The sequence below is a fragment of the Salvelinus sp. IW2-2015 genome, linkage group LG4q.1:29, assembly GCF_002910315.2.
Source record: "Salvelinus sp. IW2-2015 linkage group LG4q.1:29, ASM291031v2, whole genome shotgun sequence".
Taxonomy (NCBI): Eukaryota; Metazoa; Chordata; class Actinopteri; order Salmoniformes; family Salmonidae; genus Salvelinus; species Salvelinus sp. IW2-2015.
Window position 1 is genome coordinate 50,347,401 of NC_036842.1, and position 20,084 is coordinate 50,367,484.

The 20,084-nt window shown below is 44.3% G+C and overlaps 1 protein-coding gene across 1 annotated transcript in view; it reads left to right on the top strand.

Moving 5' to 3' along the window:
• myo9ab (myosin IXAb) overlaps positions 1 to 20,084 on the top strand; it is a 186,258-nt gene that overhangs the window by 64,390 nt on the left and 101,784 nt on the right. Inside the window, exons 5-9 of the mRNA XM_070439636.1 lie at positions 1,049 to 1,148; positions 2,429 to 2,482; positions 4,362 to 4,459; positions 4,629 to 4,755; positions 10,324 to 10,413. Coding sequence (XP_070295737.1) covers positions 1,049 to 1,148; positions 2,429 to 2,482; positions 4,362 to 4,459; positions 4,629 to 4,755; positions 10,324 to 10,413 — 469 coding nt within the window. The remainder of the gene's footprint in view (positions 1 to 1,048; positions 1,149 to 2,428; positions 2,483 to 4,361; positions 4,460 to 4,628; positions 4,756 to 10,323; positions 10,414 to 20,084) is intronic.

The following is a 20,084-nucleotide window of genomic DNA, read 5'->3' on the forward strand; positions in this document are numbered from 1 at the left end:
ATCACAAAATCCCTAATAGGTTTAAAACGGTGGTTTTATCCCCCAAGCCCTGAATTTGGCCCCACTGGCCACCAAGGTTTCCATTTCATCGTGATGACAGCACAGGCGGCCATATTGATGCGGCTCAAACTCAAACCAGACCTCCCAGCCTTCTCCTTTAGACCGGGGGGGTTCTATAACATACTCACACCCACACAGAGAGAGAGAGAGAGTGCTGGCCATCTCACTGTTAACCACAGTGTCCACTCCGATAAGTGTTAGGTTTTAGACCAAGTCTTGAACCTACCGAAGTACAAATGTACAGTTCTTTGTCTTGGAAACATGTAGACACACACTCATTTGGAAAGCTCCCAGTCTTTGTCACGCCTAATCATGGTTTAATACTCTGGCGACGTACTGTTTCTTTGTTTTCACTGGAAATGCAACCTCTCGCTGTCTATAATGTGTTGCGCGGATTGAGTCTCTACAGGGTTTGCCTATTGCTTTCACGGTCGTAAGAGACCACACTTTTGCTTCGGGAGATATCAGATGAGCTCCATGTGCGTGTCGCACATTTTAAATTTCCGATTTTCGGCTCTAGTCATGCGTTGCTGTCAACAGGATAGCTCTGTACTCAAGCTAAGTGTGTGTACGACACTGTATTGTGTTGGCAGCAATGCGTGACATCAAACAAGTCTGACTTAGGCTGGAGTCTATGGAGCTAAATCCACATGTGACAAGTCAATGTGGTCAAGAGTCAGTTAAATCATCCGTCTGGTTCTTCTTTCTAACCCATTGGCCCACTCAGCAGAACTCTCTTATTCTATATTGTGTCAGAAAATCTCATGTTAAATATGTCAATCTGGAAACTCTGTTTTTACCTCAATCTGGGTTGTGTTCATTGGGCATCAGACATAAGAAAACAGACTGAAACAGGGGAAGGGACGACATGGACCAGTCCAATAAGAAACGCTTTTCTCTTTCCGTTGCAAATTGTTTTAAAACGTGTTCGGTTGTGTGCCGTATTGAACACGACGTTGGCAACCCTGTGTCTCCCTCCTCTCTCCAGGAACTACCATGTGTTCTACTACCTGTTGGCTGGAGCCAGTGAGGAGGAGAGGAAGGCCTTCCACCTGCTCAAACCTGAGGAGTACCACTACCTCAACCAGGTGGGCTCTCCACACACACACACACACGGAATCAGGATGTAGTATGGGTGTATTCGTGTGTGTATCCTGTGGCCACATGTAATAGCGAGAGAGCTGTTTAGACTGCAGGTGACGCTAATGGGTGCACTTCAGTTGGATGTTTGTCTCGCGCTTCAGTTCCTAAATGGAGCCCGTCTGAACACCTCTGGCTGCTGATTGCTTTGACCCACATTTCGAGTGTGCGTCTGTTCACAGCACCGCTACTGTGTGTGTGTGTGTGTGTGTGTGTGTGTGTGAGCTCGCGTGTGTGTGCTCGCGCGTGTGTGTACACATCTGCCTACTTTGGCAACAGATGCATATGCAGATTCACAGGACATTGGTGAAAATCTGAATCCTTTGTTCCTTGGTTATTTTTTGGCATCCCAAAAAAGTAACCGTTTTTTTCTTCCCCCTCCTCTTCCCCCCCAAAACACCCCTAATCCCCACGACAACAAACCCAGCTCCACACCGTCTGTTACTATGCACCGCTGTTTCCATGGCGACAGCACGAGTAGAGAGTTAATCTCGATTCCTGGCTCGTGCAGCGGAGCTGGCAGTGTCGTGTGTTTGTGTGTGTGCGCCTGTGACGACGGCGTGTGTGTTCACGGTGTGCAAAGCAGTCTGTGTTTTTGTATCTCTCTGTCGCTCTTTCTATCTTTCTCTCTCTCTCTCTGTATGACCGTGACCGTATACGTGTCTGTGAAACACGTGCGCGATACAAAGGACGTTCTCCGAACAGATTGCTGTTGTCCTTTCTCCTTTTTTTAGTAAAGAATAGAAGCTGTCATGTGCAATGCACGGCAGCATTTGCTTGTGTCTGTCTGTTTATGTAGCCCATCCCCAGTGAACACTCCTAACCCTATCTGGGAGCAGGGTGTGAATTCCTCCCATAGCTGAGCAGTTCTGTTACTCTTACGTCCTTCCTGTGTCCATGTGTCTCCACAGAGAGAGAGAGAGAGTCTGGAGTGTGTCACCCTCTGTTCTCTCCCTCGAAAACATTCTTGGAAAGACTGAGATCTTTCTCCGCAATTCAAACCAGTAGAGTCATTCATTTTTCAGATGAGGTCATTGCTAAATGGATGTAATTATCGCAGCTTTGGGGATTTGTGGTGTCTCTGTGTGTGTGTGTGTGTGTGTTTAGAACAGTTTAGTGAATCTTCCCCCGTGTATTAACAGTATGCGTCATCTCCTAGTCAGTTGAGTGAGTGTGTTTGAGTGTGTGTATACATACCTCTCTCTAACCCCCTCTACCTTACTTCCAGATGACAAAGAAATCTCACAGACTCCACTGGGAAAATTACTATGAGAGCGAGCTGGTCAGTATTGTGTGTGTGTGTGTGTGTTTAGTTGTGCATACCTCTTTTGCGTGCGCGTGTGTCTGTGTACATGTGGGGTCGATTTGGTGCTGGGTTGGGCGTTCGGCCCTTGTCACGTCTTCACACACGTGAGAACACACTCCTGTTTGTTTTTGGAGTGTGTGTGTCGATATCTTTCAGTGTGTTGTCTCCCTGCCGTTGTCTGCACACCCTTCACTTATAGTGGTCTATGTAGTGGTCATTGTGATGTCCTGTATCTGGGATACTGCTTCAAATCCCCCCCCCTGTCTGAGTGTCTGTTTACATGGCATGTCTCAGGGGTGAGTCTATGACCTCCCTGCCCTTTCGTCTGCAATCCCTGACCCCTGAGCCAGAGGAGATGATGTCAGAGTCTGTCTGTCGCGCTGTGCCTCCCCAACGCTTCCTGACAGCTTGGCTGTACTCTTTCCCTCTCTTTTCTACTCACTCACTCACACGCTCTGAAACATAAACYAACACAAGGAGCGTCTGACACAAGATCACAATGACCAAACATGTTTGCRGTTTTTTAAATTTGGGATGTGGTATGTTTCTGGCTTGGTGGCTGTGGGTGTATTTCCGTGTCTTTTTTGGGTTCACTTTGGTCGAATTGCTTGGGTGTGAAGCATGCTGTCGTAGAACACATTTTGAATGATGAGCACTTTCTCACACGACACCGGTGGCCTGTCAAAGGGCATTTACCGCTAAAGTCTGTGATTAGGACAAGGGGCCAATCCTAATTTGAAATATTTCTCGCACTGATATCAATGTGTGATTTTAAAAGAATCGTTTGAGATACGCGCACAGACAGTATCTCAAGTCAGAATTCGGGCCCAAGTGGGAACACCGCTAAACGCTATATGCCATATGTATCGAATTTTATCCCAAACATTTTCACCATGTACATTTAGCGTTAACTTAATGACAAGGCGTGGTAAGTAAACAGTAGCATATGTGCTGAATAAAATACCTTTCTCTGTTTGAGAAGGTAAAAAGAAAAAAGAAAGAAGGGAGCTTTCTTCAGTCATTCCCTCCGTGTCTAAACCGATTTGTTTTGATTAGAGGAGTACCAGAGTTAAGGGTTTGGTGTAGGCCCAGAGAGTCCAAGTTGGAACTGTCCGACAATGATCTCTCTTTGTTTTCTCAACTTCCTTTGACATATCGCATTGCGCCGTTTGGCATTTGAAAAAAGCCTCAAATCTCATGTTGGAGAAAGTGCACATTTTCACCTCAGAAATTGCCCGTTACCCACTGCACCCTGGAAACTGTAAAGAAATCCAAACAGTAGGGAAGAATGTTAAATGGTTTTAGAAGCCGATCCTGTTTCGTGTGTATGTGTGTTTGCTCTCTGCCCCATCATTAGAACTGAGAGGAAGGCCGCTCTGTTAGCCCTGCCAGTGGCCACCAGGCTCCGAGCACGGAAAGACAACCTTGTGTGTGTTTTGGCTTGACCACCTCCCTTAGAACAGCAACCAAACACTCCTATGCCACAAGGCTGTTGTATAAYGCAGGCTTATTCAGTTCCTGGCCTGGAGGACCAAAGTAGTTAAGTTAAAAATATATATWTTTTTTAAATTATTGATTCATGATTATCAATCAACCCTGATTAGAAGGAGAGAATGAAAACCAGAGCTCCAGGACCGAAATTGACTATCCCTGATTTTWAAAAATGTTGATAGATTCAGTAAATCAGATAAGATGTGAACTATAAAAAAGATACGGCAGGGTGGTTGAGTCAAAAGTAGTGTTCGAGTTTGTAAGACATGCCTAATAGTTAGTGTGTGTGTGGTATTCTACGGTACAGGTGTATATTGTATGGTCAAGTGTTGTCTGTTGATAGCGGTACTCGTTACTTCAGCAGGACTGCTTCACTGTGGAAGGGGAGGACCTCAAGCACGACTTTGAGCGGCTGCAGTTGGCTATGGAGATGGTGGGGTTCCTGCCTGCCACACGCAAACAGTAAGTACATTATACACACACACACGCACACACACGCCCCGTATGTCTGTCTCTTTCTCCCTTTCTCTCTCCATCTTTTCCACACCATCATTTCTAATGCAGTTGTCTAGGTTTATCCTCATCTTAACTTGTATTTGACTCCCTCCCTCTCTCCCTTCCTGTCTGGTAGGATCTTCTCCCTGCTGTCTGCTATCCTCCACCTGGGCAACATCCGCTACAGGAAGAAGTCCTACAGGGACGACTCCATAGACATCTGTAACCCAGAGGTGCTGCCCACCGTCTCGGAGCTGCTCGAGGTATACCTCCTTGTCAATTAGTCATTCATTCACTCGTTTGTTTGACCCGTCGATTCTGATATCTGTGGTGCTTTACGATGTCACTTGTTTTTTTCTCCTTCACATTCCACCCATCGAGGTAATGGAGTGCCTTCTGTTGTGTTGACAGGCAAGGTTGAGAGCTACTTCCGATCCCTAAAAGCCACTGAACAATGCTACCCTACAACAGTTATTAGTATAAGGACTGTTCTCAGGTCTGCTATGGTATGGTTGACCTGCAATATTATGACCTACAGTTGAAGTTGGAGGTTTACATACACTTAGGTTGGAGTCATTCAAACTCGTTTTTCAACCACTCCACAAATTTCTTGTAAACAAACTATAGTTTTGGCAAGTCGGTTAGGACATCTAATTTGTGCATGACACAAGTAACTTTTCCAACCATTGTTTACAGACAGATTATTTCACTTATAATTCACTGTATCACAATTCCAGTTGGTCAGAAGTTTACATATACTAAGTTGACTGTGCCTTTAAACAGCTTGGAAAATTCCAGAAAATGATGTCATTGCTTTAGAAGCTTCTGATAGGCTAATTGACGTCATTTGAGTCAATTGGAGGTGTACCTGTGGATGTATTTCAAGGCCTACCTTCAAGTGTCTCTTTGCTTGACATCATGGGAAAATCAAAAGAAATCAGCCAGGACCTCAGAAAAAAATGGTAGACCCTCCACGAGTCTGGTTAATCCTTGGGAGCAATTTCAAACGCCTGAAGGTACCACGTTCATCTGTACAAACAATAGTACGCAAGTATAAACACCATGGGACCACGCAGCCGTCATACCGCTCAGGAAGGAGCGTTCTGTCTCCTAGAGATGAACGTACTTTGGTGCAAAAAGTGCAAATCAATCCCAGAACAACAGCAAAGGACCTTGTGAGATGCTGGTGGAAACAGGTACAAAAGTATCTATATCCACAGTAAAACAAGTCCTATAGCGACATATCCTGAAAAGGCCGCTCAGAAAGGAAGAAGCCACTGCTCCAAAACCACCATAAAAAAGCCAGACTACGGTTTGCAACTGCCACATGGGGACAAAGATCGTACTTTTTGGAGAAAATGTCCTCTGGTCTGATGAAACCAAAATATAATTGTTTGGCCATATTGACCATCGTTATGTTTGGAGGATAAAGGGGAGGCTTGCAAGCCGAAGAACACCATCCCAACCGTGAGAACGAGGTGGCAGCATCATGTTGTGGGGGTGCTTTGCTGCAGGAGGGACTGGTGCACTTCACAAAATAGATGGCATCATGAGGGAGGAAAATTATTGGATATATTGAAGCAACATCTCAAGACATCAGTCAGGAAGTTAAAGCTTGGTCGCAAATGGTCTTCCAAATGGACAATGACCCCAAGCATACTTCCAAAGTTGTGGCAAAATGGCTAAGGACATCAAAGTCAATTATTGGAGTGGCCACACAAAAGCCCTGACCCAATTCCATAGAAAATTTGTGGGCAGAACTGAAAAAGCTTGTGCGAGCACAGGAGCCTACAAAACCTGACTCAGTTTACACCAGCTCTGTCAGGAGGAATGGGCCAAAATTCACCCAACTTATTGTGGGAAGCTTGTGGAAGGCTACCCGAAACGTTTGACCCAAGTAAATTAAACAATTTAAAGGCAATGCTACCTAATACTAATTGAGTGTATGTAAACTTCTGACCCACTGGGAATGTGATGAAAGAAATAAAAGCTGAAATAAATCATTCTCTCTTCTATTATTATGACATTTCACATTCTTAAAATATAGTMGTGATCCTAAGACAGGGAATTTTTACTAGGATTAAATGTCAGGAAATGTGAAAAACTGAGTTTAAATGTATTTGGCTAAGGTGTATGTAAACTTCTGACTTCAACTGTATCATTCGAGGCTTAGAAGTCTCATTTGATTTACCCATGACTGAGGCGAGAGGATGTTCATTCTTTTTTTTCTCCWAAATATGTGTTCAATTTTTTCAGCTCAGGTTTACAGACAGACACCGAGAGATTTGAATAGTGTACATATGGACATTCATTCTTGACATGATAAACTGTTTGGCCTGTACACAAGCAATGTAAAAGAAACATTACACATTCATTTGTATCGTAGAACGCATGCGCTGCAGTTGGTACGTTGATTCCTGTCTATTTTAATGGCTGTAAGGAATGCCACTGGATCAGTTTACAGTCACAGTATTCGACGCAGAGTAGCAACAACAGGACTTTGTTACTAACTCACTGTATCACCTCGTGTCCAGTTTGGAGATGGGGATGTATTCCAAGATGATTTGGGTTGCATGCAGTGTATCATTTGATAGTTTATCATTTTGCGTTTGGCTTTATTGATGGAGTCATCCCACTGGACACAGACGTCAGTTTAACGTCGTGTTTTGATTTACATTTGTTCGAGTTGTCAACGAACGTAAATTCAGCGTGAAATCAACAGAAAATGGCACCGTGTCATTGGATTTAGGTTAAAAGTTTGGTGAAAAAAATACTAATCCCTTTGACTTTTTTGCAAATCCAATCAGTTTCCCACGTTGATTTCAACGTCATCACATTGCATTATTGTGTTGAAAGGACGTGGAAACAACGTTGATTTCAACCAGTTTTTGCCCAGTGGGATAAGACTTGTTTTCATTTTCGCCATTGAGATGTCTTTTGAAAACTGGGTGACAAGAGCTCATGACAGCCAGAACATTGTGCAATACACACACACACACACACACACACACACACACACACACACACACACACACACACACACACAATCAATTGTGGCATGGCATCCATAATTCGTCACTGAATTGTTTTCAAATGTTTGCGTAGACTGCAAATCGTTTTTTATGGTTTCGATCGCCACAGGCTAGCGACGAGGCCAATGCAAGGGTACTAGCCCAAAGAAATCCCTCGTAAATCAAATATTTCCAATGAGATACACACCACTCTTAACGAATCACATCCTACTCCTGACAGTTTGTTTGAGCATTGTCACCCCCAAAAGCTGACACTGTTGAAATGGTTGTTTGAGCAGAGCTGGCTGAACTTCCACTGTAAATACACGGTGGTCTCATTTTGAAACTGCCAAAGCCCCGTTAGGACCAACACACACACACACACACACACACACACACACACACACACACACACACACACTAAGCTAGACATTTATACTGTAGGACTAACATGATTAGACAATGGGCGTGTTCCATTTGAGGAACTCAAGTGGGAGACATAACGGGAAGAAAAAGCATGGCAGATGCGTGAACTAGACAGAACAGGAGGTCCATAGAATATCTATTTCTATTCAGAAGCTGTTCATGGGCTGAGAAGAGTGTCCTTATTTTTGGGGTCCGGATCACATTCTCCTTACAAAGGAGACTTCTTGACCCTTTTCACAGTACAGAACTGAGCCAAATCGGCCCGTGGGAAACTGTACCGCAACCAGCCTGTATACACCACAGTTGCTGGAACCATGCTGAAAAGGAAAATATCTGAGCCAGCACTGTACAGTTCCGATCAGCTCGATTAGTGTGAAAAGGGCATCGGATTTGGATGTATTGTAGCCCCAGTTCTCTGACTCACGCTTCCACTGCAGTGCTAACGAACCCACACAAGTGCCTTGTGGGATTGGGCTTGCATTAGACACGCCCACATCCTTAACCACACCTCTTACACTCTGTGCCCTGCTGCATCTCCCTCCTACAGTAGAACCGCAATACTGACATAAAGCCTACATAACGCTGTCATAACCATGACGTAACCACTAGCTGAGGTCAACTTACTGTAGAAACTCTGACCGGAGCCTACTCGACGGTGGGCACATGCTGTTCTCATTTACCTCAGAAGTGAGGGATTGCGTCGCTCTACCCACGGACACAAACCACAAGGACTACGCAGTCTACCCTGTTGAGTCACTGATAAAACAATGATCAAAGTGTGTTGGAAAGCCTGACAACTGTGCCACAGGGTATTATGCAGAAAGGGGAACCAGTAGGGCGTTTTAAAGGAAGAGAGTCGTTTTGTGCCGCGAGTACCATGTGATTTATGTGGACGTGYGATGAGGCACATGCTCACCACATGTTCAGGGTCGGAGACAGTAGAAGCACCATCGAAAGGAAATACTGGGGTTTCTCAATCCTCTGGTACAGTAGTCACGGTGTCACATTATTCAAACAAGGCAGGGTTTTGCTGAATMAATGGGATAGTTCGGCCAAATTATTAGATACTATGCAATTAATTTATACAGCTGAGTGACAGCCCGCAACTAAAGATTTGGGTTTGCTTACTTGGCTAGGGATAAGCTTTAGCACTAGTGTCCGCTGCAAAACAATGGGCGTGATAGCTGTTAGCGCTTTTCTAAAAGCATGCCTAATTCACCTCAAAACCACGAACGTAAGCAGCAAATATCTAGAACATAAACATGTATCATATCATACCACGGGTGAACTACCGGTCACCAATTCACCATCTTTGCGTTTACTACACTGTGGTGTCGCGTGAGCAGCACTTTCCACAGGGAAAGCTAATTGGCTGTAGTGTAGACTGATGCATGAATGGGAATATGACTGGCTCGGACTTCCTGTTTCTTGTGGGGTGGGGGGGGGGCAGAACAGAAAGAGGAAGTGGAGCAGGGTCAGATGGTAGAGTTGACAGACTGGTTTCCTCTGGCCGGACCTCAGGTCCCAGTAGGGCGAGGTGGAGCTAGGACAGTGTTACCTGATGGGACTGTGACAGTAAAACAGTTCCAGGGTCAGTTTGGGCTTTGCTTCAGCCCAGTAGGGCGAGGTGGAGCTAGGACAGTGTTACCTGATGGGACTGTGACAGTAAAACAGTTCCAGGGTCAGTTTGGGCTTTGCTTCAGGGCACATCTCCCATTAGCTTGATTGAGAAATGTATTAATATACAGTAACAGCACAGATTAATTTTTTTATGTATTAAAAACCTTGCAAGAGAATGGAATCTAAGCGCGGTTACCAGGCGACAGTCATGAAGCACAGACCAATCAGTGAGCAGTAGAATTAGCTCCGCACCCAGTGGGGGATTACCAGGAAGTATGAACTTAAATCTGATTAGTGTCCCTCACAAATGCTGCTGTTTACATCAAAGACCATTTATAAAGGAAGCAACTGAAAAAAAAATACAGCCATGATGGTGTTTAAGATCAACACCCTGCCGCTTCACACTCTCTCGCACACACACGCGCACGCGCGCACACACACACAGGGTACCCTCTGCCGCGTCCTCAGCAGCAGCTGTCAGCTTAATCCCAGTGGATGGATGAGTGGTCAGATGTGTGTGCAGTGACATCTGTCTCTCTCAATGGGCTGTCTGCTGAGTTCAAGGCTAGCACGTGCGTGAGCGCGTGTGTCTGTGTCCTGCTCTACACAAGGAAGCTAACCATGTCAGTGTCACTTAGAAAGWGGGGATTGGGTAGAGTATTGGCTAACCGCTATCTGTTGTTAGTGTGTATGCAAKTAATAGCTATGCACTCTATTCAGAGTGACTTCCTGTCTCTACTTTCTGACTGACCTTGTGCTTGTCTATGTCCGCAGGTGAAGGAGGAGATGCTGTTCGAGGCGCTGACCACCAGGAAGACTGTCACGGTGGGAGAGCGGCTGATCGTGCCGTACAAACTGGCAGAGGTGACCACGAGATTTCCTGCTCTTTTTATGACAACAAACATAATAACACAACTGCACCAGACCACACAGGCAGCTTTGAACCCTAACTGGCCCCACAGTGACAACAACACAGCCTCAGAGCTTCAGAAGTCGCCAAGATATTTCATCTTGTATAAAGTTTAGGGGCTTCGTTTATAGAGTCGTGTTTATGAATTGTTGACAGCCGAAATTCTTAAGGACACTACTTGTTTGCTTGGATTTGCTTTCCTTCCGCCCGAAACTCAAAAGGCTTTTGTAGTCCACAGGGGGAGGGGCGTACAGTACATTCCAAAAGGCCTCGAGAAAGCAACGCAGAGTCGCTTTGTTTGGCCGCAGAGTGCGTCAGTGGTCAGGGATTATAAGGGGCCGTCTCAGGAGGGTTTGTTGTGGTGGCGCTGCCCCCCCCCCCCACCCCCCACCCCCATTCCTCGGTGTTGTGGCGTTGTGGGTCTCGTCCACTGTGACTTTCTGTTTTCTGTTACTATGTGGCTTAAACCCCCTTAGCGCCAAAAAGCGTATTTGTCGCACATGTATGCCAAATCTCGCCGAGAGCCTATTTGAAATTACCTTAATACAAAACCTGGGTTGAGTTCATTTACGGAAAGAGTTGTAAAACATTTTGCTACAGCAAACAAAACTGTTATTTTGTTTTTATGCCTAATGAACACGGCCCAGCATTCYCTTTCAACCATTTCATATGAGTTCCTGCCTGTCACCCACCCCGGTCCCCTGGGGGCGTTTGTGTTTCAGAGGAAATTCTACACAAGGCTAGTCTATAACGGAGCTCTCCTCCACCATCCCACCCCCTTCTGGTTACACATTAGCGACTAGCTACACAAGAGCTGCATCCCCCCAGACAGTCATGTGGTCTCCGCCTAGGAATGTGCAACCTCCACTGGAATATACAGCCGGACCAGAAACCAAATCCTTTCTCTGTCTTCKTCAGCCTCTCCATATACAGTCGTAATAGAGGCTCAGACAATGGGCTTTAAAAACGTAATCCTATAGGAAGACTGTGGCTACGATTCATACTCAATACTTACTGTTACTGTAGCTCTGTTGTTCTGCTATGGAAGTCCCCCATAACTTAATGTGGAGAGAGAGAGAGGTCTCTGAGGAGGTGGAGAGTTAAGACAAAGAAATAAAACGAGGGGCCCTCCACTGCATGGAAATCCCCATCTGTCACAGCCTAATATGAGCCTTTTAGAGAAAGGAGCGAGGAAGGGAGAGAGATTCCATTCACAGTGTCAGAAGGAAATCTGCACAGAACAGCACCAAGCATGTTCTCTACACTACAGTACATCAGTAGGATAAGGCTGCGGTTATTGTTGGCCCGGCAACTGTGGAGAAAGGGATAAGTGACTGCAGAGGCCGTAGCAGTTCCCCTGGTCACTGAGACATCTCCTCTCTGCTCCCAGAGGAGAAACTAGGCCTATACCATCTTTCTCTCTCTTTCCCCTTTTCCCACTTTCTCTCCCCCTTACTCGGTCTCCCCCCCTATCTCTCTCTGTTTCTCTCTGTCACCCTTACTCTCTCCTCTCTCTCTATCTCTCTATTGACTCGGGCTGCATTCCAATAGGTTCTGTGCAACCTTTCCCTCCTAACATCAGATAGGTGAGAGAGAGAGTGTTTTATTGATTGTTTTGGTCCGGTAGTAAGGCTTCTCCTCTCTGTTCCCAACTAAGGGGTTAACACACATGAGGAACGGCCTGACTGGTTGGATACCTGCCAGTTTATTCTACTGTCAATGATATATTACCAAGCATAAACCTAGTTATTTCATGAGAGGTCCTATAAAAAGAAGCCTACTGTAGCTAAGGCTTGCTGCATGCTGGCTAATGAGAGAGGTAGAGTGTGTGTTTTAATTAACCACGGCTCTGCTGTGCATTCATGTGCTTTAGATTAAATAGTGCCACTCTATATCAAAGCTATTTAAATGTCTTTGCAGCTGACGTACACACAATCAAACATATACACACACACACACACACACACACACACAGTCTTATTTTATTAACCTTGTGGTGACACAGAATTGATTCTCATTCAAAATCCTATTTTCCCTAACCTTAACCCCAAAACCTAACCTTAATTCTGAACCTAACCTTTAACCCCTAACCCTAATTCTAAACCCTAAACCCCCTACAAATAAGTTGCCTTTTTCCTTGCGGGGACAGGCAAAATGTATCCAGTTGGTTGAATCTTTGTTTGTTTACTATTCTTGTGGGGACTTCTGGTCCCAACAAGTATCGTTAAARGTGTTACACACACACACTTCTATAAACTGGCATCACAAACAGGCAACCAATTGGACAGAAACGCTTCAAAAACACACACACACCCCGTCGGAGAAGAGGCTAGCAAGTTATTTGCGTTGCGGTCTCATGCGGGGTGTTGTTTTACACCTCCTGTGGCTCACGGAGCGTGTTTGTGAGCCATTAGCGAGAAATAGCAAGGCCCCCTCTGTTAGGCTCCTCGGCAAAGGCTTCTAATTACCAAACACCAGCCAAGACCTTGTTACAGACTCGACCCCAGAACAGTTTACTAAACTCTCTCTGATAACTTCCCTCTAATTATTTGGCCATCTCATAAACTTTGTTTTCAGGTATTTTTTTTCTCTCTCCATCAAATTCCATTTCCTGACATTTCTAGCACTCTAGTTCCATTGTGGTAAATAATTGAATCTGGTTGTGACGTTTCCTGACAATGGAGGTTCGTTGARGCGACACATCATCGTGTGTGAAAATCCCTGGTGGACGTTTTGAGCAGTTTTGATTGGGAGTGTGGTTTGAAACTGTTGCATAATGCATGTGGACTTACATAACCTTTGGGAGCAGGAAACAGCGAAGCTCATACTTCTAAAAATAACGCCTAGATCAATAATGCATTAGGGAAGAAGAGGAGGCTTTTTAAAACACATATTTTTGCTTGGTCACGATTCTCTACTCCCCCGGACCTAGTTGAAACTGTTTAGACACGTACTGCAAATGCYCTGTACATTTTAAGGGTGCGTTCAGGGACACAACACATTAGTCCGTTTAATAGAAATGTGTTGTGTATCACATATTTTTTACTTCCTCATAAATTTGTGCTCCCCTCGACCTAGTCGAATCGGTTTAAACACACGTACCTGCCTGCTGACACTCTACTGTACATTAAGGTTGCGTTCAGGGGCACGCAAGGTTACCGAAGGTTCATAACAAAGTACAAAGGTGTAGTATGTAAGCCTAACAGACATAATTCTCTGTCATGTAGAGTGTGTTGGACATGCCTCCAGTTACAGCACAGACCTGTGTCTGACCAACCATAGCTAACTTAAACGCCATTCCCCTTCCATAACACTCCTATTATAATAGCTTAGCATAGGGCTGTACGGGTGACCTATATACCTCCACAACCGCAGTCCGAGTCATGACCGCAGTCAAATTCCACGTGACCGTGAGTCACGGTAACTAGAGGTCGACGATTATGATTGTTCAACGCTGATACCGATATTGGAGGACCAAAAAAAGCGATACCGATTAATCGGCACATTTTATTTATTTGTAATAATGACAATTAACATACTGAATAACACTTATTTTAACTTAATACATCAATAAAATCAATTTAGCCTCAAATAAATAATGAAACATGTTCAATTTGGTTTAAATAATGCAAAAACAAAGTGTTGAGAAGAAAGTAAAAGTGCAATAGTTGCCATTTCTTTTTAACAAGTCTTCAAATTCCCAGGTAAGAAGTTTTAGTTGTAGTTATTATAGACATTATAGGACTATTTCTCTCTATACCATTTGTATTTCATTAACCTTTGACTATTGGATGTTCTTATAGGCACTTTAGTATTGCCAGTGTAACAGTATAGCTTCCATCCCTCTCCTCGCCGCTACCTGGGCTCGAACCAGGAACACATCGACAACAGCACCCTCGAAGCAGCGTTACCATGCAGAGCAAGGGGAAAACTACTCCAAGTCTCAGAGCGAGTGACGTTTGAAACGCTATTAGCGCGCACCCCGCTAACTAGCTAGCCATTTCACATCGGTTCACCAGCCTAATCTCGGGAGTTATAGGCTTGAAGCAGCGAAGAGCTTCTGGCAAAACGCAGAAAGTGCTGTTTGAATGAATGCTTCCGAGCCTGCTGCTGCCTACCACGCTCAGTCAGACTGCTCTATCAAATCATAGACTAGTTATAACATAATAACACACAAGAATACGAGCCTTAGGTCATTAATATGGTCGAATCCGGAAACTATCATCTCGAAAACAAGACGTTTATTCTTTCAGTGAAATACGGAACCGTTCGTATTTTATCTAACGGTGCATCCATAAGTCTAAATATTCCTGTTAATTGCGCAACCTTCTATGTCATAATTACTAAAATTCTGGCAATAGTTAGCCAGGCGGCCCAAACTGTTGCATATACCACTGACCTGCGTGCAATGAACGCAAGAGAAGTGACACAATTTCACCTGGTTAATATTGCCTGTTAACCTGGATCTTTTAGCTAAATATGCAGGTTTAAAAATTATACTTCTGTGTATTGATTTTAAGAAAGGCATTGATGTTTATGGTTAGTACACATTGGAGCAATGATACGCACCGCATCGATTATATGCAATGCAGGACACGCTAGATAAACTAGTAATATCATCAACCATGTGTAGTTAACTAGTGATGATTGATTGATTGATTGTTTTTTATAAGATAAGTTTAATGCTAGCTAGCAACTTACCTTGCGTTCTACTGCATTCGCGAACAGGCAGGCTCCTAGTGGAGTGCAATGTAATCAGGTGGTTAGAGGGTTGGACAGTTAACTGTAAGGTTGCAAGATTGAATCCCCCGAGCTGACAAGGTAAAAATCTGTCGTTCTGCCCCTGAACGAGGCAGTTAACCCACCGTTCCTAGGCCGTCATTGAAAATAAGAATGTGTTCTTAATGACTTGCCTAGTTAATAAGGATAAATAAAGGTGTAAAATAATAAATCGGCCAAATCGGTTGTCCAAAAATACCGATTTCCGATTGTTATGAAAACTTGAAATCGGCCCTAATTAATCGGCCATTCCGATTAATCGGTCGACCTCTAACGGTAACTAGACTTCTCCAAAACCGTGCTCTGATGGTCATTAATAGCCTTCCAAACATGCTAACTGCCAGTCGCTAATCGCCTGGTACTCGYCGCTCTATTGTCCCTCTAATCACTCTGYCATTAATGCAAATGCATTCYAATATCAAACACTTCATGAGAGCCCTGTCATTCAGAGTTTGAGCAGAATAGGATCACCTCATTGCGAGAGCCAATTTCTCATAGCTGGGTGATGCATGGAATGAAATAAGTGTTTTGCAACATTTCTGTAGGCTATGCTATGCAATTGCGTGAGAAAACAACAGAGTTTTGATGGCCTCGATTAAAAAGAGGAGGATCCCATCAGTTTTCTCTAGGCTTACTATGTTTATTTTCTTATCTTTGTTAATATTAAGCACATTGCTTCACTTTACAACRGGAGTATAGCCTACCTGGCTGGCATGAAAATGAACCGCGGGAAAAGCATCCTCCGTTCGCTATTCAAGTGCATAGGGATGACGTCTTTTTTTTCCCCCTGCCCGACTTCCAACAGGTGCATGATAATGGCCCATTCGAAATCAAAACTAATTTCACACATATATTATTTAGTATATGTAAAGACGAGATTAAATTGAGAATAGTCTGATGGGGGASAATATTGTCACTTGTGAATAATGCCCAGCGTGTGCAGTCTAACGCAAGAAACAGAGAGCATGCATTTTTGTTGTTGTTGACTTTTTCAAATCATAGCCGCATGCATCATGTAGCCTAGCCCATAGGCCTATATGTTTTGATAAGGTTTGAATCACAACTAAAGTGGCCAAATAACTCTAAGCGTAGCCTATAGGTGACCGACCTCCTTGATTCGGTCTTATGTGTGGTGCCAGGACAACAACCTCTCCCTCAATGTGAGCAAGACAAAGGAGCTGATTGTGGACTACAGGAAAAGGCGGGCCGAACAGGCCCCCATTAACATTGACGGGGCTGTAGTGGAGAGGGTCGAGAGTTTCAAGTTCCTTGGTGTCCACATCACCAACAAACTATCATGGTCCGAACATACCAAGACAGTCGTGAAGAGGGCACAACAAAACATTTTCCCCCTCAGGAGATTGAAAAGATTTGGCATGGGTCCCCAGATCCTCTAAAGGTTCTACAGCTGCACCATCGAGAACATGCTGACCGGTTGCAACTGCTCGGCATCTGACCGTAAAGTGCTACAGAGGGTAGTGCGAACGGCCTAGTACATCACTGCGACCAAGATTCCTGCCTTCCAGAAACTCCAGTCACCCAAGTTATAGACTGTTTTCTCTGCTACCGCACGGCAAGCGGTACCGGAGCGCAAGTCTAGGACCAAAAGGCTCCTCAAAAGCTTCTACCCGCAAGCCAGAAGACTCCTGAACAATTCATAAAATCGCCACCGGACAATTTACATTGACCCCCCTCGCCCTCCCTTTTGTACACTGCTGCTACTCGCTGTTTATCAATGCATAGTCACTTCACCCCCACCTACATGTACAAATGACCTCAACTAACCTATACCCCCGCACACTGACTCGGTACCGGTGCCCCCTGTACGTAGCCTTGTTATTCTTATTGTTGTTACTTTTTATTATTACTTTTTATTTTAGTCTACTTGGTAAATATTTTCTTAACTCTTCTTGAACTGCACTGTTGGTTAAGGGCTTGTAAGTAAGCATTTCATGGTAAGGTCTACACCTGTTGTATTCGCCGCATGTGACAAATAAGGTTTGATTTGATGTAGCATAATTTGAAATGGTGTTTTTTACATTGGATAAAACCAGAGCCACAGGGATACAAAATGGTATATCATACACTGCATTTTGAGGAACAATGGGAAAGTAATTCTGCTTTGAAAGTTTAAACTTGTAACTTCGCTTTTAAGATAATGGCCTTTGAATGTTTTGGTACTACTACTGGAGAGTTTATAGGATGCTCTCGATGTTGTAGCTGTAGAAACTTTTGAGGATCTGAGGACCCATGCTAAATCCTTTCAGTCTCCTGAGGGGGAATAGGCTTTGTCGTGCCCTCTTCACGACTGTCTTAGTGTGTTTGGATCATGATAGTTCGTTGGTGATGTGGACACCAAGGAACTTGAAGCTCTCAACCTAGGGTTTCTGGGGTCTAGGGTTTCGGGGATAATGGTGTTGATGTTAGCCAAGACCAGCCTTTCAAAGCACTTTATGGCTACAGACGTGAGTGCTACGTGTCGGTAGGCAGGTTACCTTAGATTTCAAGAGTTTGAGCAGAATAGGATCACCTCATTGCGAGAGCCAATTTTCTCATAGCTGGGTGATGCATGGAATGAATAAGTGTTTTGCAACATTTCTGTAGGCTATGCTATGCAATTGCGTGAGAAAACAGAGTTTTGATGGCCTCAATTAAAAGAGGAGGATCCCATCAGTTTCTCCTAGGCTTACTATGTTTATTTTCTTATCTTTGTTAATATTAAGCACATTGCTTCACTTTACAACCGGAGTATAGCCTACCTGGCTGGCATGAAAATGAACCGCGGAAAAGCATCCTCCGTTCGCTATTCAAGTGCATAGGGATGACGTCTTTTCCCCCCCTGCCCGACTTCCGACAGGTGCATGCTAATGGCCCATTAGAAATCAAAACTAATTTCACACATATATTATTTAGTATATGTAAAGACGAGATTAAATTGAGAATAGTCTGATGGGGGACAATATTGTCACTTGTGAATAATGCCCAGCGTGTGCAGTCTAACGCAAGAAACAGAGAGCATGCATTTTTGTTGTTGTTGACTTTTTCAAATCATAGCCGCATGCATCATGTAGCCTAGCCCATAGGCCTATTTGTTTTAAGGTTTGAATCACAACTAAAGTGGCCAAATAACTCTAAGCGTAGCCTATAGGTGACCGACCTCCTTGATTCGGTCTTATGTGTGGTGCCAGGACAACAACCTCTCCCTCAATGTGAGCAAGACAAAGGAGCTGATTGTGGACTACAGGAAAAGGCGGGCCGAACAGGCCCCCATTAACATTGACGGGGCTGTAGTGGAGAGGGTCGAGAGTTGTAGCTGTAGAAACTTTTGAGGATCTGAGGACCCATGCTAAATCTTTTCAGTCTCCTGAGGGGGATAGGCTTTGTTGTGCCCTCTTCACGACTGTCTTGTGTGTTTGGACCATGATAGTTCGTTGGTGATGTGGACACCAAGGAACTTGAAGCTCTCAACCTAGGGTTTCTGGGGTCTAGGGTTTCTGGGATAATGGTGTTGATGTTAGCCAAGACCAGCCTTTCAAAGCACTTTATGGCTACAGACGTGAGTGCTACGTGTCGGTAGGCAGGTTACCTTAGTGTTCATGGGCACAGGCACTATGGTGGTCTGCTTAAAACATGTTGTTTTACAGACTCAGTCGGGGACAGGTTGAACATTTCAGTGAAGACACTTACCAGTTGGTCAGCGCATGCTCGGAGTACACGTCCTGGTATTCCGTCTGGCCCTGCGGCCTTGTGAATGTTGACTTGTTTTAAGGTCTTACTCACATCTGCTTCGGAGAGCATGATCACACAGTCGTCCGGAAAGCTGGTGCTCTCATGCATGTTTCATCGATGCACTTATTGATGAAGCCAGTGACTGATGTGGTGTACTCCTCAATGCCATTAGAAGAATCCCAGGAACATATTTCAGTCTGTGCTCGCAAAACAGTCATGTAGCTTAGCATCTGCTTCATCTGACCACTTTCTTTGGTCAGTCATTGTGCAATCGTGTATAAAATTGTTTCGACTGGCCACTACTGTATTTCTTGTGCTGCTATATTTATTGCTCAATTCTTAAAATTAAGCACATGAATCCGCTTTACAACCGGTGTAGCCTACCTGACGAATTAAAAACGTAACCGTGTTCGCTATTCGAGTGCAGGCTACGGATGACATTTTTTTTATGTGGGCCATTCTAAGTAAAAATGATTCCATACATAATTAGTTGGCTATATGTAAATACCAGATTAAATTGAGAATAGTCTGATTGTAACGGCGTTCCTCCTCCTCTTCATCCGAAGAGGAGGAGCAGGGATTGAACCAAACTGCAGCGTTGCGATTTGACATGATTTTTTAAGTAAAGACGACAAACACGAACTTCACTTGAATCTAAACAAAACAACAAACGGAGTAGACAAACCTGAACGTAAGAACTTACATGTAACTCGAAGAACGCACGAACAGGAAAAATGACTACATAAAACGAAACGAACAAACAAACCGAAAACAGTCCCGTATGGTGCAACATAGACACAGACACAGGAGACAACCACCCACGACAAACAATGTGAAAACACCTACCTTAATATGATTCTCAATCAGAGGAGATGAAAACCACCTGCCTCTAATTGAGAACCATATCAGGTACCCAAAACCAACATAGAAACAGAAAAACATAGACTGCCCACCCAAACTCACGTCCTGACCAACTAACACATACAAAACGAACAGAAAACTGGTCAGGAACGTGACACTGATGGGTGAGAATATTAACAAGTTGTGAATGAGAGACTGATGAAGTGCGTGTGGCCTGTGCAAGAAACAGAGCAGAGCTCATGCCTTTTTAATGCAG